Below are 24,490 nucleotides of genomic sequence, written 5' to 3'. Positions count from 1 at the left end.
CATTTTATTACACAATGACTTTTATAGGACTTTATTCGTTGAAAAGCTACAGGGTAGCCTACGATGTTCCATCATGTCCTTATTTAAACACTGTATATGTACCCTTGACGATTTATATTATATTTATTCAACAGTGTTAACGGCTAACTCCCATCAATATCATATATATATATATATATATATATATATTCATGCTTTAGTATATACTATTCTTTTTTAGTGATACAGTTAACTTCAGCTTAACGTTGCAGCCAGGGTTGTAGGCTTGTTTTTATTTTCTGAAGCTTCAACATATTATGATTCGTATTGGGTTTTTTTTCTGAAGCGTCAATATAATATAGACTCTTACTGAGTTGTATACTGTCCCTCTAGCAAACCTGCTAGTTTGTTAGGTAATTCTATTTTTGTATTTGACTAGGATTCAATCTATTTTTGTATCTACTAGGATTTAGTCTTAATTATTTGAGATTTTTTTTATTGGCTGCTTGTAAAAAGTACATCCCCAATTCAGATTTTAGCTGCTAAGGAACTCTATTTTGCCAACCTAATTTTATTTTTATAAAGATTTTAAATAAAAGATACCAAGATATATACTCTTCGTCATCTTCATTGGCTACCTTTAAGCAAAGTATACACTTTAAAATTCTTTTAAAAGTCTTTTCATTTTTTATATTATCAGTACATTGATGACGTCAAATTGCGCTCAACTACATGTGGTCCCATACTGTACTCAGGTCCACATCATCCAGTTCTACCAATCCATTTGTCGGTTTAAAAAGCTATGGTGATAGATCTTTTGTTGCACCAGATTTTGGAAGGACTTACCCAATCTCATAAGGTCACCTTAATCTTTGCACCCTTTTATATCCTGTCTTAAATTTTAATCTCTCTTGTTTTTGTTTTATGTCGTTTTCGCTTTTTTGTCTTGACACTGGGTACAAGAGCGCGTAGAGACATTCTACTGAGTAGTATATTCTATTATAGAAATGAAAAACCATTACCACTAAGCCTACACATAAATATCAATAAACTACCACACATACTTGACATATTAAGAATATGATTTTAATTTTGTGTTAGAAATATAAAGGTAATTTATTTTATTTTTTGTGAATTATTTATTATTGTTGATATTCAGGTACATCTGAAACTGTTGTCCTGTGAGTTACATGCAAGTAAAATATTACTTACAAATAATTCTATAGAATATAATGGCTGGAAAATTAACTTCAATCCTTACCATAGTGGCTGTCTCCGAAAGACTGCCAGTAGTTCTCGGACCTAGTGTAAAAGCACCTGGTGGTAAACCATTTGGTTCGGGTGGAAGACATGTCGGTGATGTGGATCCTGGCTCTGTTATGTTTGCAGATATCGTCAGAGAGTTACCAGACACATCTGCAGCTGTCACAGAAAATAGTGGGCAACAGCATGTTCCACTTGAACAAAATAAATATGATTATTTTATGACTTATAAAGAATATTAAATGTTATAATTATTGTAGTTATATTATTAGCAATTGTATTTACAACAGAAATTAAACAACTTAAGAAGTCACATTGTTTTTGTAAGCTTAGATAAAAATATTTTCGAATCTTAGGCTTAGGTTTACTTTAATGTCACATTAGAAGTTGCTCCTTGGCCTGATGAGTACAGCTTTCCAATACCAATAGGTGGGTAAAACGTTATTGACCCTAATGCCGTATTGTCAGTAAATTCGTAGGTGATATTCCAAGGATGGTGAGAACATGTGTTTCGATCTAACGTATCATTTCCGCATGCAGCAGTTCCCCATACGTGTGTTAGAGTTGGGTGTTCGTTATCCACAACCTATTATGCATAAATAATAAACAATTATAATCAGGTTTTGAGAACATTATAGGAAATAGAAGCCAAAGAAGCCAATATTTCTTGAAAAAAAAAATTGAGGGAAACAATGGTTCCTAAGGCTTCTATTTCCTATAGTGTACGAAATTACTCGACTGTAATTACTTTATAGATCTGAGTTGTGACCTTTCTATGGCCTTTTATAATCGAACTACTGGTTGTAGAGCGGTTGCTATAGGCCCTATATATCATAAATCCATCAAAGTGGTTGTTTCAGTGATCGCTGTGCGTGTGCGCATTAGCTGCACGTATTAGAATGATTTCATTGGTTAGGTTCACACGAGATTCCTAGTATCCGGATCGGGAGCTAACCGTTAGCGCTAACCGTTTGAACCCGTGTGTGAACGCCCGTCCGATCGGTTAGCACTAACCATTATCAGGATCCGGTTTAGTACGCTAACAGTTAGCGAGCGTTATCGGTTAGCAAGCTGATTACGTTCCTGTACATGCGCACATTTCCAATTTCCAGTTTCCTATTGGCCAGTGATCCGAACATCATCTTCTTAGTATCCAGATCGGGATTTTCTCGTATGAACGTACGGCAGCTAACGTTTAGCAGGATCCGGATCCTGCTCAACGTTAGCTGTACGCAATGTAATCTAGTAAAATCACCCTAGCACTGAGTTTTTTTGCACATGAGACGCAAAACATCGGCGGCACTATATCGATATAGTGATCAGTCGGGATAGGAAAATTTTAGTGCAAATTAAAATGATGACGTCACTGACTTATAAATTATTATTAGCGATTAGATTGAGTATATTATTTTGTCGTCTGATAATCAAAGTGCAACTAGTAAGTTGCCTAAAAATGTTATTGGTAAATTATTCCAACAAACACAATTACACCCATTATACCGACACTATAACAATCAGCAAATTACATCATTGTATGCTCTATTCACACTTATCCTTTCTGTTACGGGAATATGAAGTCCTATAAAATGCAAATTTTAAAATTGCATTTCTTCACCGAGGCGTAGAGAACCTTGATGTTCCTCTGTGAATTTATATTATTTACAAAAAAAATAAATAAATAAATAAACATGATACCACTTTTATCTGTCGACGCAATGTTGCTCCTTTTGCAGTGCACGGTAGTGGAGCCCTGGGCTTATCTTGGAGTGAAAGGTGCTGATGCTCAACATACCGCCTTTGAGTATCTGCGCATACTTATATGGGGAGCAACACGATAGGATAATTGGTATACGGATTCTGCTTGAAATTCTTCCGGGAATTAATTTGGATCTTGTTTATTTTCTGTGGTGAAATCGACACTGCGCCTTGACCACCATTGGTAGAGATGTGCGCTTTATAAATCTTGATTATTGTTATTGTTCTTGTTCTTGTTCTTGTTCTTGTTTATTATTATTATTATTATTATTATTATTATTATTATTATTATTATTATTATTATTATTATTATTATTAAAACTCTATATAGGCCTATAAATAATAGTTTTAAATCTGACTGCAGTGTCACTGCTGGGGATATAAAATATTTGATACCGACCATGGTTTTCTTCATGTGAAGTCTAATTTTAACTCATGTTGAAGCTCTGACATCACTGCTGTGTAGCCATAGAGGAACCACGCAGGCATGTTTAGTGTATTACATGCTATTGTAAGTGTTCATTATACTGTAGGTCAATGCATAATTAATAAGTATACTAGAAATGTTGAAGTATTATGTGCTTTCTAGCCCAATGTCAGCAAGCAAATTAATGTTGATATTGATTATTCATAGAATTGGTACTTGACGAAAATAATTATAAGAAATGCACACAACATAGAATATTGAGACATAACCTACAACCTAATACAATAGTAACCAATAGTAATATTGAATAAATGTTATAAGTTTATGAATTATTTTGTTGATTTGATGCATTATACTTACTAAGATTTTAGTTTGTTCAACAGTTTCCACAATTTTTTAAATAGTAAGTTTCTATAATTCATGAAGTAAAATAAACTAAAGAGCATCGACAATCGTGGTCAGAATATTTCAAGTAAGTATTCGACAAGGGCTGCCACCTAACACAGCGTATACATTCAAGATTTATTGTATTTCTAAGCTTCTTTTATCTGGACTAAAAGTTACCTTGACTGTGGCTATCAGCGAGTAACTACTGTGGTTTTACTTCTTCCCAGTGGCGGCGCCAGAGATTTTCCTAAGAGCAGTCTATTTTCTTTTGGAGCAAATATTAAGAATAGGTACTCCTCCTCCTAAATACCAGGAAATGGCACTCTCTCATACTATCAAACTTCTTTTCTAAAGCAGTTTTTCCAGACGAAATAATTAGCTTCTTCCATTACAGGCTTGGGAGGGGGAGGTGTCCCGGTGCATATTGAGCTTGCTGGCGCCACATACCATTGCTTCTTCCTGGCTGCCTGTTTTATATTTGCGGATGACATGATTGTATCGCACTGTAAGAACTTGGGATGATGAGGCTTTCTACTCAGAAAATGTATCTTTTAATCCACAAAAATGTCAGGTTCTTACATTGTCTCTCAAGGAACGATTGACTAATTTTGTTATTAACGGTCCAAAAATTAATGTCCAAAATGACTCAATACAATGATTTGTATTGACTCGAAATTAAATGTTAGTAAACATGTTGATATTTTTTAGCTGTTTACTTACGTTTACTTCTTAGCTGCTGCTTATCAAAGTGTTATCTTTGCCGAGATCCAGCCATTGTTTCCCCCAGTAAGTGTGTGTATATATACATTTGATAAATAACTGGTATATATGTAAAATATGAAGCACTTTTGTTCCATAAATACAAATCGTTTAGTAAAAGCAAAATGATGAATTGACTCACCAGCGTCGACGCATTATTTACGGACGTCCAGAATACAACATAGTTAAAGGATCCAGTGGAAGATTCCTCGGCTCTCACTGTGACAGTTCTTAACACAATACAGAAATGTCAATGTAAAAGTAATTTCTATACTGTACTAATTAAATACCGACGCACACTCAACATGCCTACACAAAAGAAGTACTGATAAAAACCCAGTACGAGGTCCGGAGCAAGATGAAGCTCCGACTTTCGATTTAGTGATATGGTGGTAACGGTCAGAGTAATCTCACCATAACACCGAGACAATCAACCAGAGGTTTTGTCTCTAATACCATCTCACAAACTACTAACAGTTTAATTAATTTATTATTGATGTAATTATGACAGGACAATTATCATTCGAATAGCGCGTATGCAGGATCTGCATATTTTTTATACACAATTGAACAATTCTGGTTTCTGGTCTGTTTTCCTTTGTATTGAATTTTAATTTTTGTATTGAATGTTCATGTTTTTATAAATGAAATTTAAATGTATTTTTGTAATGAATTTTAATGTGTTTTTTTATTGAATTTTTTTTAGTAAAATTTCAATTTTGTACAAATACTTTAATTCTGCTGCTAATGTAGGCCTATTTCTTGTGAAATATATGCTTTATTAACATTATGCATGTATGTATCAGTTGCGTAGCGAAGGTGGTATTCAAGTATCAGTCTAATACCTTCAAAATTTCAAAAAATATATTTTATGCTCTCCCTAAATCGACAATGCAACGGAACAGCGACATTTAGTTACGCAAATTTTACATTAAACGTTACCCAGGTAGCCCCTTATGGATAAAAGAATTAATCTAATACCTACAAGCTATCTTCACAATTATAAATTACAATCTAGCAAAAATATGTTTTAGTCCTTTAGAAAAGGTATTAATCTGATACATAAAAGCCATCTTCACAATGATAAATCACTATATATACCGTAGTTCACTAGGTCTAGGCCCGTTGCCACCTGACCTTTTGCCACCCGGCCTTTTGCCACCCGGCCTATTGCCACCCGGCCTTTTGCCACCCGGCCATTTGCCACTTTAGGCCCGTTGCCACCCTAGGCCCGTTGCCACCCAGCCTGTTGCCACCCAGCCTTCTGCCACTCGGCCGGTTGTCACCTAGGTCCATTGCCACCCGGTCTTTTGCCACCCGGCTCGTTACCACCCTAGGCCCGTTGACATCCGGCCTTTTGCCACCCGGCCTGTTGCCACCTTAAGCCCATTGCCACCTGGCCTTTTGCCACCCGGCCCGTTGCCACCCACAATAGTACAGTATAGCATTTTATTCTCAGAAATTTCACTCTCGGCATTTTTCCACAATATGTGCACGGAAGGATGAATGGATTGGTTGCTTAGATAAGTTAAATTTATATTTAAAACATAGACAATTCGTTGCTGTAAAATATACGTGAAGCAGTCCTAATTAGCGTATGATATCTTTAATAGATGTATGGTATGCATGCATGTAAGTATGGGTGTATATGTGTATGTATGTATTTATTTTGTCTGCGAGTAAGCCCTATATTTAGTTAGGTGTGTGATTGTATGTAGCACCGTAAACACAATATATAAGAAATAGATAAATAATAATATTAACAGTGTTCATATAGGAACATAGTCTTTCAACGGAAGTTTTTCTAGCTTTACGTAAAGTTCCACTATAATAATGTGAGGGTAAATCAGTTGTATGAAAGAAGGTACCTGGGGGTAGATTTGCTCCTATAGGGAATTAGGTCAGTATGGGCTAACGGTATGATACTCGCCTTGATAGCGAAAGGCAACAGGTTCAAATCCCGCAACAGATTCAACTGAAAAGGGACCTTTCGGTTGAAGGGCTATGTTTCATAAGATAATAACATATTATGTTCCTATCTGAGCAAAGTTATTAATATTTATATATTTGTTTATATGTGTATATATTGTAGGCCTATGTATAATAATACTACCACTAATAATAATGTTAATGATGATGATGATGATATTAATAATAATAATAATGATGATAATGATAATAATAATAATAATAATAATAATAGTGATAATAATATTAATACTAATATTACTACTACTACTACTACTACTACTACTACTACTACTACTACTACTACTACTACTACTACTACTACTACTAATGATGATGATGATGATGATGATGATGGTGATGATGGTGATGATGATGATGATGATGATGATGCTACACTTAAATAGTGCAAAATGCCTGAGCTGCGATGCGCCTAACATACATACATACTCACATGGAGGTTCCAACTTGAGCCGCTGATGATGCATACAATGTATGGGTGATGTTCTCCACATTTGAAGCTGAAGCAAGAACAGATGGCGGCCTAATACCTGAGGAAATAGTGTTGCCTCCCCCGTTAATGGAATCGGATAGGGTGAACATCTTTTGTGGCCCTGAATTGATTAGTCTGAATTTTGTAACGATAGATGATCCGGGAATCAACTCATCTGTGGGGTTTGAACATAATAATGTTTAATTTTTAAATCGTGTCTTCATGTTTTTTTTTCAACGTTATGAGTTGTTTACAATCCACCTCTTGATATTTACCTGCATCACTTGATATTTGCACCAGCTGAAACGTTTCTGGTTTTATTTTTGTTGGTTTTAGACGCTGTATACTGTTACCATGTTTATCGCTTGCTTGTAGACTCACAGAAAACACCTATCAAATTAAATAGTATAATGAATAACAACATTGTTTTACAATTATTGTACTACAAATAATTTCTATTAGTATCATCTTTATAATCGATATCATCGTCCCATTTTAATCAATATAATACTGATAATAATATTATTAATTATTAATTATGTACCTATTAATAATAATATTGTCATTATTGTATTATTAATTATTTAATGCTATTGTTGTAGTTAGTAGCGCTATCATCTCCATTCTTAGAGTCATTATTTCGCTACAATTATTTTTATACATATTATTAGTATCATCGACATTACTAATAATATATAATCTAAATACTTAGATACAAAAAGGATATGAATTGTTTTATTATCGAAAGATTGAATAGGTAAATGGCATCTTCCACCATAACTCACCTCACTTGGAACAATGAACGTTGCAGAATAAGTGTCGTCGGTTCTGCTTTCTACCTTTGAAAGTACTATACATTTGACTACAACGCCGGCTGGACTAACTAGCTCTATATAATCCACTGAAGAAACGTATGTTACTCCAAATACCTTTAAATTGACAGCCAACTCTGTTCCTATGTGGACAATTATAGATTAATGTATCAGTTGTTTTTTTTTGCTCCACGATTCAAGAATATTGGCTTAAACTAAAATATTTTGCGTTACTGCTTCCAATATAGTTTCAATCAGTCCCGATGAAAACTAAGCATATTAAAGACGGAATGAAGGATGAGAGAGAGGAGGGTAAAATATAAAAAAAAAATAAAAAAAATAAAATTCTTTTATAAAAATATAATAATCACATTGACATTAACTTAAGATTAATTAATTTGCTCAGCAGCTCATCATTCACTCGTATTTTTAAGAAACATTTTTAATAGCAACAAACTTGTTCATTTACCAGCCACAGGACTACCATCAATATCGTTTGCAAGACCTGTTGTCTCATCCACTGTTATCAATCGGTACTGGAAATCTACAGTACTCTGTGATGTCACTTCCACATCACAAGAATTTGAATCACTACAGTTGCATGACCATTCACCGCGCTCTGGTGATCTGACCGTAACAGAAAACACTGACGATGTGTTAACAGTTACGGTTACATTTGGGTCCGCTAAATCTAGTTTTGTACCTGAATAGACAAATGTATAAATATCAATTCTATTATGATAAAATAGGTATAGATAAAAATAAAGAAAAAAGTTTCATTATTATTAAACATGCATACATATTTACTGTATTCAAATTCTTCACTACAAACTTAGCGTACCTGATGGGGTATAAACAATTACATCGTTCGAAGACCCTGAAGATATTGATATGGTAAGCGTACTGATGGTTTCGTCAATCGCAAACAACAAAGTGTGGAATCTTGTGATGTAGGATTTAGCAACGTACACAAGAGCCGCGCCAACGTTTGTGTCCAATAGATTCACTAATTGCTCTATATCACTTTTGCTTCCTTGATAAACAGCTCCTCCACTTTCCTCTGCTATAATTTCATACGAAGACAAGGTTGTTGACCTAACTATAAAAATGAAGTAAAATTTATTGTGTAGTCACAATTGTATTTTGACTCTGCACATCATAACGACTTTGAAGAAATATTCTAATTATGTTATACCAGAAAATATCATGATATAGGCCTAAATATAGGAATACCATGAAAACGAATTCCACCATTGTAATGAGTATGAATAATTTAAAATTACTACAGGAGTAAAACAATGACGCAACATCAGAAGATGTTTATTACCGCTACTAAATGTATTCATAGTTGTCTGTTGACACGATTACACAAAAACTAATGAATGAATCTTCAACAGATTTAGTGGAATAGTATATAATAAATCTAAGAAAGAGACCTTTTAAATTTAGAAATAAAAGGTCTAAGGAATAAGTCAGTATCACAGAAATTCGATCTGTTTACCCTCAAGAATAAAAAAAAAACTATATACTACTACATACAAAAAAATATTACTACCTTGCTTTAATAATTAAATCTAATTATATAACACGCACCTGGAGTAATATAGCCACTATTGTGAAACACTATAGAGTTTTATACATATCACAACCTGACTAAGTACTGCAGAAGAGTGTAATCGTTGTGACTAGCGTTTAAATATAATATATTGCTGTGTAGCACTGTTAAACACAATATAAACAATAGATAAATAATAATACTTGTGTACATGTCTAACACAGCAATACCTAATTTTAATATTATTTTAAGCTGCTACCTAAAAGATAGTTTGGCTTTAACATGGCTCCACAATATGTGTGAGTATAGAAATTTGAATGAGAGAGAGTGCCTGTAATCAATTCGAGGTATTTATTGCACATTCAAAACATATCAAAAAATCATACAGCAGCATTTAAACAAAAGATTCTGAAAATGTTATATATACAAGAAAATTTAAAAGGGCTAAACGTTAATCAAATTTTTTTTAAATATCAAAATTGCCAATATTAAACAAATTCATAGTTGCTAATAATCAAATAATTTGTTATTATTACTATTAATTATATTTACCAGAAAAAAAAATAAAAATTCCAATTAAAGTCACATGGAAAAAAGATTAAAATGAAACAGTGACAAATGCACGGACTCACACACCCACACATACACAAACCAATCACACACCCACAACAAAAAATAAAACAAAATTTAAAAAATAATATATTCTTATTACAATGTTAAGTGATAAAATGATTAAATTGAGAATTGCAATAAAAAGAAACAAAAAATAAATGCACACACACACAAACCATCCAACCACACATAAACAAATTCTAGTAAAATATTTAAAAAATTATAAGAAATTCTTATTACTGCTTTCATTCAAAATTAAAATAATTTACCCCAAAAAAAATTATTACTGAATTTATTCAGTGATTAGAAAAATCAATAAAATAATTACGTTGAGAATTCCCCAAATTTCAAAACAACAACACATCAAAAAGGGTTGCTGAGATCATGGAGGAATAATGCTGAGATTAAAATGAAAAGATTGAAGCGTTTCAATTGCCTAAATCTTCTGCCATATGTGCATAAGTTTTGTGTTTATATTCGGAATTCATGCAAACATTTGAATACATATTAGGATATCAAGAATACTTGTGCTACTACACGAACTTTTGCAGATAAGTAAAGGTTACAGGCCAAGTTCATCTAACCATGATGACCTTAGAATTAGAAGCTGGGACAAGAGCATATGGTGTACCTGTATGGAGGACGTAAGGAAGCGTTGAACATTGTACGCAGAAAGAAGTTTAGCGACAAGATGATGATGAGCCTCAAGAGTGTAGAACTTCAAAGACTAGCACCTACCGAAGGTGCTGCCAAGTACAATTTATACAGAGTTTATTTAAAGAGAGTACTAAGACCACAAGATTGGGGATAGAATGTTCGGTGTTTATGACTAATTGCCTCAGACAATGATAGTAAGCCAACTCCTTGTGCATTGTCAAAAACATTATAGACCTACGGGCGGTGTAAGCAGTAGCGGCTCTAGGATATAATTTATGAAGGGGCTAAGATGTCCGACTGGGGGGCCCTAAGTATTTATGGGTCTAACTATAGCGCGCACAGGTATCCCCCCACTGGCGCCGCCACTGGGTGCAACAAGTGCAAGGAATATGCATATAATGACACTAAGATCTGTTCATGTAAGAAAAACGGAATGTTTTGCTGTGAAAATTGTCAAGATGGACAAATCCATTATACGAGTTTGCGTACTGAAGATATATGGAGTGGGCTAAAGAGATATCCACACGTTATTGAATACATAATATTACAGTATCTATCAAGAAACTATAAGACAATGTTTTCTCAAATTTATGTGAGTTTAATTTACAGTTAATCCACAAAATGTCGCTAAATCTATTCCTTCAACCAGTAATACCTCGGTCTCTAGACATTTTATATTATTAGGAAAAATAATTTTTCTTTTTGTAATGACAACAGGTACCGCAAATTGAATTAAAAATAATTATATGTGTACATTTATTTTATTTAATGTGCTAATATTTTCCAACCTAAAAACATCTTTTTGACAATTCATTTGACATGATTGAATGCTTAGATGCAGATTTATTGCAAATAATCGATTTTCCTTTAATGGCAGAAGCTAATTTGCATATTTAACATAGCTAGGCCTCCTGTCCACTTAATTAATTCACAGATACTCAACCATAACCCTGAAAAACAAGGCTTTGAATACTTTATTTGTTATGAATGAATACTTAAGACACAAACTAACTGCAGAAAATCAGTTTTCTTGTAATGGCAGCACCTAATTTGCATAGGCCTATTCAACATAAATATATGTATATAATTAATTCACAAATATGATAATAATATTATTATTATCATATTATTATCATATTTGTGATAATAATATGATAATAATAATATTATTATCATATTTGTGAATTAATTATATACATATAATTAATTCACAAATATGATAATAATATTATTCTCTAACCCTGAAAAAATAGGTATGGACACTTTACTTGACATGATTAAATATTTGATGCAGAGTTATTGCGAATAATCGATTTTCCTTTATTGGCGAAAGCTAATTTGCATAATTAACATAGCTATAGCTCCTGTGCATAAAATGTATTCACAGATATGCTAAACATGTTTACTAACCCTGAAAACATGGCTTTGGGTACTTTATTTGTCATGAATGAATGCTTGAGACACAAACTAACTGCAAAAAAATGTAATCTATTTGCATATTAGGCCTATATGTATATAATAATTCACAAATATGCTAATAACATTGACTAACCCTGAAAACATAGGCAGGCCCGTAGCCAGGTTCTTCCAAGGGGGAGGGGGGAGGTTTCTGGGCGTGAGATCCACGGTCGAAGCCCCGGTGGGGTCGGCGAAACCCCCAAAGCAAGGGGATTTCTGTGCTTTGTCGGTCTAGATAATGTTATAAAAGCAGATATGTTTGAAAAGGTCTTTGTCTGGGTGGGTCTGCAGTGCAGTAGTTGGGTTGGAGGACTTATTTGGGAAATTTTAAGAAGGGGGTTCGCCAGAAAAGAGGGGGATTTTGCTAGAAAAGGGGGTTTTCCCGAACCATAAAAACCCTCCCTGGATACGGGCCTGATAGGTATGAAAACTTTACTTGACATGATCGAATGTTTAGATGCAGAGTTATTGCAAATAATAGATTTTCCTTTAATGGCCAAAGTTAATTTGCATAATTATACAAATTAGGTAAATTCTGGGTTGAACTCAACACCTTATAAACTAGAATCAACAATAACACAAACTTTTGCAAATTGTCTGACTCAAGACCTCTTTTTCATAAATTCTGCTCGTCTTATTTATAGACTATTAATTAATTCTGTGCTAAGAAAATCCTATTTCCATTGGATTGCAAACTCAGGCCTGGATGGTGCTGTAAACTAAAGGTTTCTATAATGGTTAGGGATGATGCTCATTGGTGACAAGGTTTGGCTTAACAGGATTGCTTGAAAGTTGATCAAATACAGTAGCCTGTTTAGTGTCCGTGTAGGCTCAATGTAAGTTTTAACCACAGTGTTGCATATGTAAATTGTTGATACATTTTTGATCAACTCAACTGTTTTAAAATGAAAAGGAAAATGTCACAAACATTTTTAAAGTGTATGATCATGTTTCAGTGAATTGACAGAAATTTAAAAAAAATGATTGATCATGTTTCAGTGAATTGACAGAAATTTAAAAAAAAAATGATGAAATCTAAAATGACTAACTCATATTTTAAATTTCCTACTTCCTCCCACCCCCGAAAACTCCACCACTGAGGCGTAGTATGCAGAAGGCACATGATTTTGCCCTTCTATCGTGATTCTTTTGTTATTTTTGTCGTTTGTGTTATTATATCAAATTTAAACTCATGATGGTAGTAGTTATAGTACAAGAAAATAAATACCTTTTCTAATATCACGCCGTCGTCTTCTAGAACATGATCCTGTCAAGATGAATTGCACACGTGAGTTGGTCTCTTTTGTCAATGTGACTACGTTCGATTCTTTTTCCTCATCTTTAGGGTCAGCGTCCGTGAACACGTAGACATCAGAATTAGGAAGGCTTAACAAAAGTGGTATAATTACTAAAGTAATAAAGAGTGCATAAATGGTAGGCCAACATAATATTAAACAGTATAAAAGATTAAGTAGGCCTATTATAAATTAGAAAATAATGTTGAAGAACACGTCGCACATAACGCTCAGATAGCACGATCATGTAACGGCAGTTTAGGGATGTCTAAAAAACGAAGACCTAAGACCAAAGACCCAAAAACGAAGACCCCTATTTTTTCTCTTTTATTTTTATAATAATACACCAGGCTGTCACAAAATCAAAATTACGAAATTTGTTGGGCGTCTGTTTGTGAAATGTTTAAAGGTCTTCGTTTTATAGACACAAAACGAAGACCGAAGATCCGGAAAAAGAAGACCTCCAATTATTTCTCAATTATATTATTGAAAGTATTTCAAGATTATCATAAAACAGTTGCCAAGTACCTATTTCATTATCTCATCGGAATAAAATGGGGAAGAAGAAATAATTAAGGGTCTTCGTTTTATAGACACCCTACATTTTTTCTCTTAATCGTGATGAAAATAATGTTTTTAAAATACTTCATGATATGTATATATAGTATTCGTCTTCTTAGCACATTATTGCCTGAATCTCTGTCAAATTAATGATTTTCTCTTTATTCCCAGTTCCAAAGCGGCAACAATGATGTACGTCCACAACCTTGAATATTTCATTCATAAACTTGTTCCATGTTAAAATAAACAGTAGGAATGTTGTATAGTGACGCATTATGTGCACCATCGGTCATTTTGTAGTGACACCAAAATAGGATGGATGAGATAATTAAGGGTCTTCGTTTTATAGACACCCTATATGGGTGTCTACAAAACAAAGACCGAAGTCCCGAAAAACGAAGACCCACATTCTTCTTTATCTCAATCGTGATGAAATAATGACATAGGTACTTGGCAACTGTTTTATGATAATTTTGAAATACTTTCAGTAAGATAATGGAGATATAATTAGAGGTCTTCGTTTTTCGGGTCTTCTGTCTTCGTTTTGTAGACACCCATATAGGGTGTCTATAAAACGAAGAACCATTAAAAAAAATTCACATGCAGACGCCCAAAAACATTTTTTAATTTTGATTTTGTGACAGCCTGTCGTATTCTCATCAAAATAAAAGAGAAAGAAAAAGGGTTTTCGTTTTTGGGTCTTCAGTCTTCGTTTTATAGACACCGGCAGTTTAGTGCAGTTTTAACCCCTCGCTGTGAATTTCGCTTGTGTCCATGAGCAAGACACTTAACCTACATTGATTCTATCTGGTTGTATTATGGGTACTATAGCAGCACTTGCTGTGCGTAACCTGTGATTGGTTTCACGCTACCGAAAACTAGGTATAGGCTACATTTCCGGCCCTATGAACCTTAAGCGCTCCTGAAATGATTTGATTTACTTATCACGAGAGTATGTGCTTTAATCAGTCATTTCTAGTATGACTTATTGTGTTAATTCAAACTTTTGAAAACTATTTTAAAGATTAAGTTCTTACAAAGATATTTAATAGGGCTTTAATATTGTCTACGAAATATGTGTTCTTTAATTTCTTCTTCTACATTAAATATTAATGCATTATTTCATAAAGGTAAAAACTTGGTGTAATAACGTATTTTTGATTTTAAAATTAAAAGAATAAATAAAATGAAAGTGTTTCTCAAGCACCAAGTATCACTCTGCTATATAGTTCTGTAACAAAAGTTACTACTTTACTGTACCAATTTGTTAACGCAAGCTCAATTCCGGATAGACAGAGTTCCGGACAATCGCCTCCCCTGTGTGCACTAATACTATTTAGGTAATCAATGCATTCGTTTGGATCGCTGGTAACAACAGCTGGACCAAAAGCTAAAAAATACAAAAATGTATATCATTAACCTACTTGCTTTATGGGATTTCGCCTCTCTTGCTTAATCATACCGTGTAGCAGCAGACAACAAATACATAGTTAAGAATACCACAATAATTTTCAAGCTCAGTAACATATAGGTAATTAAAAAGCCTAGTAGATTTTATTATAAAAACTTTGTATGTACAAAGTTTCGACAAATCCTTTTTCATCTTTAGTGAAACGATTGCTAACACGCAATTTTCTGTATAACTGAGAGTGAACAACTGTGAAGCATTGTATTTTAAACTACAGTTACTATGTCTGTTTGTATAACAGAACATAGAGCTGTCCCTCATTGATGTAATGAGAAATGAAGTTGAAATTGCAACAAAAAAAAGTCGTTAAATATATAAGGTCGTTAATAAATATATAAGGTAAAAAACCACGGAAACCCAAAATAATTATAGTACTAAATAAATTTAGTTCAGTCAAAAATCACCTTCACCATGGTATATAAGATCCTTCCTCACCGAAATTCAAACCTTACGTCCTCTATATATTGGAAAGATTATATCTTGATGTTGCGTCGTACAAAAAGTGGGATTTAACGAAAAAAAAAAACCTTGTATACCCAGTTTTTGTGTCTACTGCCCCCATCGGGGGCCGTAGACATTGGCTGTATTCGACTGGTCGTTCTTCGTTAAACCACGCCACCTGCGCAGTGGTAAAATCCTACTTAACGAAGACGACCAGTCGAACAGAAAACTGGTAAATACTCGACAAAACAAAATGGCTGCATATTTACCGCGATACACGCTGCGTAATCAATGCTACTTCGAATTGTGGCAGTATAGATTTTTCGTAAAAAAAAATGTTTTCATCCAGTTTTTTAATTTTGTTAGCCTACAATTATTTTTTGACATCAATGTGGGTAAATATTGTAATCATAATGAAAACTTGAAGACATCTGCTCACTGAACGGTTCACTGCACACCTTAACACAGTAAATGAGTCAAAACGGGACCCCATTTTCTCACAAAATCGACTATATCATTTGAATGGTTTGATTTGGCAATCTGGGGCGATCGGATTATAAAACTAGATGTTTTAAGCTTTATAATCATCTACCGTATATATTCTTACAATTAATGCAAAATTGAGTGATCATTTTTCTTTTCAAAGTTGACTACCTCTTATGCTTTTGCATAGGAAAAAGGTTAAAATTAGAGTGTTTTTTGGTATACTTCCTGCTTATTTTTACCATAACTCTGCAACGACAGGTCGCTAAACTTCGGGGTGAACGGTCAATTGTGGCTCATAAATTAGGCTTTCTTGCCATGTAAGTCCGATGCTGGTTGCTTAAATAACCATTACCCTTGTCTATGAATGACGTTACGCGCTTAAGGCCAATAGCAGCTACAATTTCGAGTTTTTTTGCGGTTAGTGCGTTCATGCATAAGATGTAGGTAAATTTACCTGAATGAGCTTTTGTCGAAAATAGGGGAAAAGTTTTTATTATGTTTTTATCTAAATTATATTAACGCAAATGTTGTTGCTAAACTGGCCAATCGGCCATATATTTTTGGGTCACGTGCATAACTTAACACTGATTAACGCAGTCTGGTTACGTTAATTTTCGTTTTCAACGAAGCCTATTTTACGAACCAGTCGATTGAAAATAATACTCAACAAAAATTCGTACTCAACACAATGAGCCAGTCGAATAAGCCCACTATATCATGATGTAGCAATAAAGATGGCGGAAAAAAAGGGTAAATCCGGTGGAGGAAAGATGGATACTACTATCACGAAGTAGGGGGCGCTCTATTGAAAAGCCGGTTTTCCACTAGGCGAATTTATTCGCGAGAATCGACAGGGTCGGGTCGCTTCCTGAGCCCTGATTGGTTGCGCATTTTTTTCGCTTCGCAAAAACTTTGATATAAGTGTCTTTAGTGTAATATAATAAATAGTAGTTTACAGAATATTGTTATGAAAGAAAATTTACATGAAAAATCCAGATACACTACAATAATACACACATCTGCATACTAAAGAACATAAGATTAAATTCAAAAACAAAAACTCCTGTATAAGGCAGTAGACACACGCTCCCGCTGGGAGCCTATTATTAGCCGCTTGTCACCTTCGGTTGTTTACCTCGAAAAGTGACGTCACGGAGGCTGGAATAGCGATACGCCATTTGCGTCTCTACAAAATCTATTAGGTAAATGATATGTTCGCTAATAACTAATGCATTTTTATACATTATAATTACTTGAATATGACGATATAATTGTAGTCATACAAATCCCCCCCCCCACAAAAAAAAAAAAAATCAATATTTTTAGCAAGTGTAGTGCGACGGACGGACCCAAGCGACGCGGAAGTAAAGTTTGTATAGTATTGAAATTTTCGCACATAGCCTGCTATTCTAGGTTTTAATTTTATTTGCAATTCAAAATAAAGTCAGCCAAACCCATGTAAAGAAAAAAACAAGTGTATAACCTATACAAAATATGTCTATGTTGATCTCACGCTCTCACAAGCCACCCACCTGTGGATGATCGCATGACTGCATACAAAGTACTCACTCGGCTGTTTTCTTAGGTTGTTTTTTCGCCATAAATTAATTCCTAACCCATGGCCGTTCTTTGATCTTCACTGGCTAGTAGTCAAATTTTGTATTTAGAATAAAAATATATATAGTAGGGCTAGGCACTATGTGACCAATTTGTAAATGATTGCCTTCTTCAGCAGCGTTTTTGGTAATTGTGTACGATTATGATAATGTCTATCTTTTTAATATATTAATTATTATATATGTTTAAAAATAATATTCATGATTGTTGCCTAGTCATGCAAAAGAGCAATAAGAAACCAAAGTTACCTGTACCATGTGCGTGATACATTCACACTACGATATGCTACACACTGAGCCGACGATTGTAGGCCGACGCTGTTTCAAGGCAACGCGAAAATGCACGGATGAAAACACGACTACCACAGACAGACTCGGCGTCACGTCTTCGACGCGAGCGATGAATTTGTCAGCCAACGGATGTACGGACGTTGAGTAAGCCGGGATTTATTTACCTAAATATAGAGGAGATAGGCCTACCTCCGACGACTGAGCGAGAGGTTGAAAAGAAAAAAAATCCGACTTCCAGAAAACGTCTTTATAAAAAAATGTATCTCTATAAGCATGTCAGAGTTTCAGATGCAATGCTTTGCTATTATTGTGAAAGCCTTCAGGAAAGCAAAAATTTTATTTTATAATGAATACGATGAGAGGAGACCAAGATAGATGTGTATTGAAATGCAACCATTTACACACACACATATATATACCTATATATTATAAATACAAAGAGAACACACGTTAAATAAGCATGCAGTAATATTTTATATACATTTTTAATTCCTGATGATGACAATTAGGCCTAATGTCGAAATATTGAATCCCAACACGATGGCGTTCTTTTCAATTCTTGGAGTTGTATTATGCTTTCATACATATCAAACAAACTGCCGAGTGAAAGCACTAGAGCAATAGAGATGAGAACATGTGAAACGAACGATTAAAAGAATTAACTACAATTAATACACTTTTGTTATAAATACAAAGAGAACACACGTTAAATAAGCATGCAGTAATATTTTATATACATTTTTAATTCCTGATGATGACAATTAGGCCTAATGTCGAAATATTGAATCCCAACACGATGGCGTTCTTTTCAATTCTTGGAGTTGTATTATGCTTTCATACATATCAAACAAACTGCCGAGTGAAAGCACTAGAGCAATAGAGATGAGAACATGTGAAACGAACGATTAAAAGAATTAACTACAATTAATACACTTTTGTTATAAATACAAAGAGAACACACGTTAAATAAGCATGCAGTAATATTTTATATACATTTTTAATTCCTGATGATGACAATTAGGCCTAATGTCGAAATATTGAATCCCAACACGATGGCGTTCTTTTCAATTCTTGGAGTTGTATTATGCTTTCATACATATCAAACAAACTGCCGAGTGAAAGCACTAGAGCAATAGAGATGAGAACATGTGAAACGAACGATTAAAAGAATTAACTACAATTAATACACTTTTGTTATAAATACAAAGAGAACACACGTTAAATAAGCATGCAGTAATATTTTATATACATTTTTAATTCCTGATGATGACAATTAGGCCTAATGTCGAAATATTGAATCCCAACACGATGGCGTTCTTTTCAATTCTTGGAGTTGTATTATGCTTTCATACATATCAAACGTGACTAATATTAACATCGATAAAAACGGCCATGGGTTGGATATTCATAGTGAAAAAACATACAAAAAAACAAACAAAACAAAACAAAACAAAAAACAACTCTAGCCTTCAACACTAAGCTAATGGGGATCAGGTGATTGAATACTTTATACTTTGGTTATGAGGCAAGCAACATTAGTAATTTGCCTAATAGGCCTACAAACTTATTTTTTATATAGGTTTCGCTGATTTTAATATAGCTTGTAAGTAAAATGGGAGGCTAAAATAGTAGGCTAATACTAGGTGTATCAGTGCGATAAATTACGGTAATCGGTACCGGACGAAGTACTGTATACAGGGCCGTCGGAACCGCACAGGCAGCACCGGCTAGGGCCGGACCACTTTTTGTAAAAAAAAAAAAAAAAATAAATAAATTTATTAAAAATAAAACAAATTAAATATCAAACCTACTGGTACGTAATAATGTGTACATCATCTCCAAATTTCTTTTACCGGTATATCGTAACCTTTGTAATGGGATTTCAGTTTTGTACTCTTATCGAAATAAGACTGTACAATAGGTGCACATAATGATTGCATGCACGTTAATTACTTGGTTACCTTCAATACACGGATTTTGGACGTCGGGATGATAATACATGATGCCTACTGCATATTTTTCCAAGAATAGTTAACGGTATCATAGTCTAGACAGTGACCAATACTGTATGATGGCGTCAAAGTAGGTAATAATTTTATGTGTTTTTTATTATTTTGTTAATTCTTAAGAGATTCGATCTAATATATTAATTTGTAAAAGTAGGGTCTAATAGAAAACCAGCGCTATCTTTGTTAGTACATGTATTAGGAGGAATAGTTGCTCATCCAGGGACATTCCTGTTGCATTGTTTATGGCGTATTGACAGACTACAAGTTGATTTTGGTCTCAAACTGTTCACAATATGCATGTTTCTATTTGTTGTAATACAACTTTTTCTCCAAAAATGGCGGTAAATGCGATTTTTGAAAGTTTGACGTTTGACCTTGTTGTCATATCTCGGTAACTACTGGTCACAGAGACTCACAATTGATTGCAAATTGTTCAGGAGATTCATGTTTATATTCGTGTTAATGGAAAAAATATTCAAATAGTGACCGGAAATGATACATTCCGACCTTTGACCTATTGTAGGGTCATTACATGTCAAATCAACCAGATTAAAAAAAAAAATCCTGCATGACCGTCTCAGAATTTGATGAAATTCCATAAAAATGATCCACTGTATGAAAAATCAACAAAAAAAAAATTGCCTTTTTGGCTATGTAGTTTCCGAGATATTGACTCCTCAAAAAAGGGGCGTGGTTCTTCAAGATATACAAATGCCATTTACTTCAACTTTGGAAGCTTACATCTCGGGATTGGTAATAGCTATCAAGGTCAAACTTGGTATTCTAACTTATTATTTGCCATGTGTTACAAATATGGCCTTAATTAACAGTTATCCCTTTCCTTTTGAAGTTATCTGCACTCAAATTAGCCGCTTTGTTTAACGATGCACATTTTTTTTTGTGATTTTCAAGGTCACCCTGCGTCCATATGAGTGGGTGTATACACCTTATATTACAGATATGTTATCTATGTGTAGTTGTTTCTAGCCACATGCATGCGCAGGCTGATCAAATCAATTAAAAATGAATGGTATATATTCAAAGTTGGGACCAGATCTATAAAAGTGAAAAACGCCAATGTATCTCAACAACGGATCGTCATCATGTGGACAGTTAAAATATTTTCTTAAATTTACCCCAGTTAATCAGATACATTAGATCTACCTATAAACCAATTTTTAGATTTGGTACTTAGCTCATGGCTAGATACTATGTTGAAAACACATATTTCAAACATCATAGGAAATCACAAAAGTTCTTAAGAGTTGGGTCATTCCATGCCAACTCAACAAATGCATTACTATACTCTATGGGTCATAGATTTTTTTTAAAATTTTTTGACACACCTGACTCAGTGATAGTGTGAACTGAAAACCTGAAATTTTGGGACTCGCCCAATTCGTTCATTTTCCTGTAGCGGCAGTTTGAAGTTAAGGGGGCGTGGCCCAAAATATATATGAATATAATATGAATTCCTAGGAACATAAATATATTCATGAAACAGAAATAGAAAATTTCCAGAAAATAATTTACCATATATTGGCCACAAAGAAATGATATGTGATGTCCCAGTGCTGTGACTTACTAAGGGCTGTCACCCACAATACAAATTCGATGAGGTTATTATTAGCCAGGTTGAAGTTGCCCATTAAGAATTAAACCAGAAATGACTTTAGATCAATAAATTTGAAATTCATAGAAAAATTAACAGGTCTATGACATGGATTTAGAAAATTAAAGCAAAATATTTATATAAAAGTAGGGTATTATTGTTGATGATGGGTTAAAACATGTTTCTAAGGATTTGGATATGGCAGTAAAAGGTGTCCTACACCACAAAAGGAGGGGTTGTATGATGATATTAGCATATCATCATCATTAGAAAATCAAAGTTAATTTGAGGGACACCCCCTTTACGTCGAATTGCCGCTACGGGAAAACGAAAAGGGAATATGAGTATCAAAACTTCAGGTTTTTCTATTCACAAGGCCGGAGGGTGCAAACAAATTAAAAATCTATGGCCTGTAATGCTGTAATGCATTTGTTGAGAGGCCACACCCCCTTAAACTCAAACTGCCGCTACAGGAAAAGGAATGAATTGGCGAGTCTCAACATTTTAGGTTTTTCAGTTCACATAGATATCTATATCACTGAGTTAGTGTGCAAAAAAAAAAAAAAAAATAAAAATCTATGATGAGTCAGTGTGCAAAAAAAAAAATCTATGACCCATGGTGTAATGCATTTTTTTGAGTTGGCATAGAATGACTCAACTCATAAAAAATTGTGTTAACATATGTGTAGTTTTCAACATAGTATCTAACCATGAAGGAGCTGAGTACCAAAGCTGAAAGTTGGTTTATAGGTGGATCTAATATATCTGATTTACTGGGATAAATTTAAGAAAAGGTTTTAACTGTCCACGTGACGATCCGTTGTTCAGAAATATAGGCGTTTTTCTCTTTTATAGATCTGGCCATAATTAAAAAAAAAAAAGCCATTCAATTTTGATTGATTTGATCAGCCTGCGCTTTCATGTGGCTAGAAACAACTACACATAGATAATATATTTGTAATATGAGGGGTATATACCCACTCATATGGACGCAGGGTGACCTCGAATATCACAAAAAAAAATTGCATCGTTAAACAAAGCGGCTACTTGAGTGCAGATAACTTCAAAAGGGAAGTGATGATCCCAATGGACTTCTTTTCAAGATAGGCTCATGGGCTTCTTTTCGATATATTACAATACATACACTGTACATGAACTTTAAAGAAAAAAAATAATTAAAAACATACTTGGTTTAGACAGTAGTTTAGGTGATTTATTGCAGGTATACACCGCTTGTCACCTGTTCATCCCTTCCTTTTCGCTGCTGTCCGTTGTATTTTTATATTGTTTTCGTTTTCTTTATGCAGTGATGAAGCGTAATAAATAAATAAATAAATAAATAAAATAAAATAAATATAGATTGATGTTACAGAGGCCCTAAATTGTTTTATGGTAGTAATTCCCAAAATTTGCATCGTACATTTTGAAAAGAAGCCACCGCCCCTCTATACTTTGCAAAAGTAGCCTCGAAAAGAAGTCCACTCGGGAAAAAAAAAGCGCAGGACTTCAATTCGAGGTTTTACGGCATTTAATTACGCTCTCTATAATCCGCATTGATACATGTACCTTGATAAAGACCTCAAGAATAAATAATAAATATTGGTTTACTCAAAGTTCCTTTATGATATTACTGTTGTGCATAATGACAATAAATCGATCAGTTGAATAAATATAATATAAATCATCAAAGGTACATATACAGTGTTTAATAAGGACATGATGGAACATCATAATAACAGTGTTAACGGCTTCAATATTAACTTTTTTCAATATCATATATAACATACGACAGTATTTCTAGCCGTATTTCCAGATTTATCTGGCCGAACGCCCTCTTCAGGCATAGCATTGTGTTATACAATGTTCCCGACGGGTATTTGACCTGTTCAACCATGAAGCCTTCGTGGTCTAGTGGTTTTGACGCTCGCCTTGTCAGCGAGAGGTCGCAGGTTCGAATCCCGTCGGAGGCATTTTATTACACAATGATTTTCATAGGACTTTATTCGTTGAAAAGCTACAGGGTAGCCTACGATGTTCCATCATGTCCTTATTAAACACTGTATATGTACCTTTGATGATTTATATTATATTTATTCAACAGTGTTAACGGCTAATTTTCTTCAATATCATATATAATATACGACAGTATTTCTAGCCGTATTTCCAGATTTATCTGGCCGAACGCCCTCTTGAGGCATAGCATTGTGTAATACAATGTTCCCGACGGGTATTTGGACCTGTACAACCATGAAGCCTTCGTGGTCTAGTGGTTTTGACGCTCGCCTTGTCAGCGAGAGGTCGCAGGTTCGAATCACGTCGGAGGCATTTTATTACACAATGATTTTTCATAGGACTCTATTCGTTGAAAAGCTACAGGGTAGCCTACGATGTTCCATCATGTCCTTATTAAACACTGTATATGTACCTTTGATGATTTATATTATATTTATTCAACAGTGTTAACGGCTAACTTTCTTCAATATCATATATAATATACGACAGTATTTCTAGCCGTATTTCCAGATTTATCTGGCCAAACGCCCTCCTGAGGCATAGCATTGTGTAATACAATGTTCCCGACGGTTA

General features: G+C 34.1%; 1 protein-coding gene across 1 annotated transcript; it reads right to left on the bottom strand.

Moving 5' to 3' along the window:
- Nucleotides 1-1,134: 1,134 nt before the first annotated feature.
- On the bottom strand, nucleotides 1,135-18,278 carry LOC117102694 (von Willebrand factor A domain-containing protein 7-like). The gene is made up of 12 exons (XM_033243079.1): nucleotides 18,242-18,278; nucleotides 15,242-15,371; nucleotides 13,354-13,511; nucleotides 8,685-8,942; nucleotides 8,313-8,546; nucleotides 7,817-7,986; nucleotides 7,307-7,421; nucleotides 6,993-7,206; nucleotides 4,713-4,800; nucleotides 1,611-1,828; nucleotides 1,241-1,436; nucleotides 1,135-1,158 (listed from the first exon to the last, which is right to left on the bottom strand). Exons 1-12 carry the CDS (start codon nucleotides 18,261-18,263, stop codon nucleotides 1,135-1,137), a joined length of 1,827 nt encoding a protein of 608 aa, XP_033098970.1. The 5' UTR covers nucleotides 18,264-18,278.
- Nucleotides 18,279-24,490: the final 6,212 nt, after the last annotated feature.

The sequence above is a fragment of the Anneissia japonica genome, unplaced genomic scaffold (genome assembly GCF_011630105.1).
Source record: "Anneissia japonica isolate Jap-2015-1 unplaced genomic scaffold, ASM1163010v1 scaffold287628_len271844_cov180, whole genome shotgun sequence".
NCBI lineage: Eukaryota > Metazoa > Echinodermata > Crinoidea > Comatulida > Comatulidae > Anneissia > Anneissia japonica.
The sequence above is the reverse complement of the archived record's forward strand: the minus strand, read 5'-3'. Positions and strand labels throughout refer to the sequence as shown.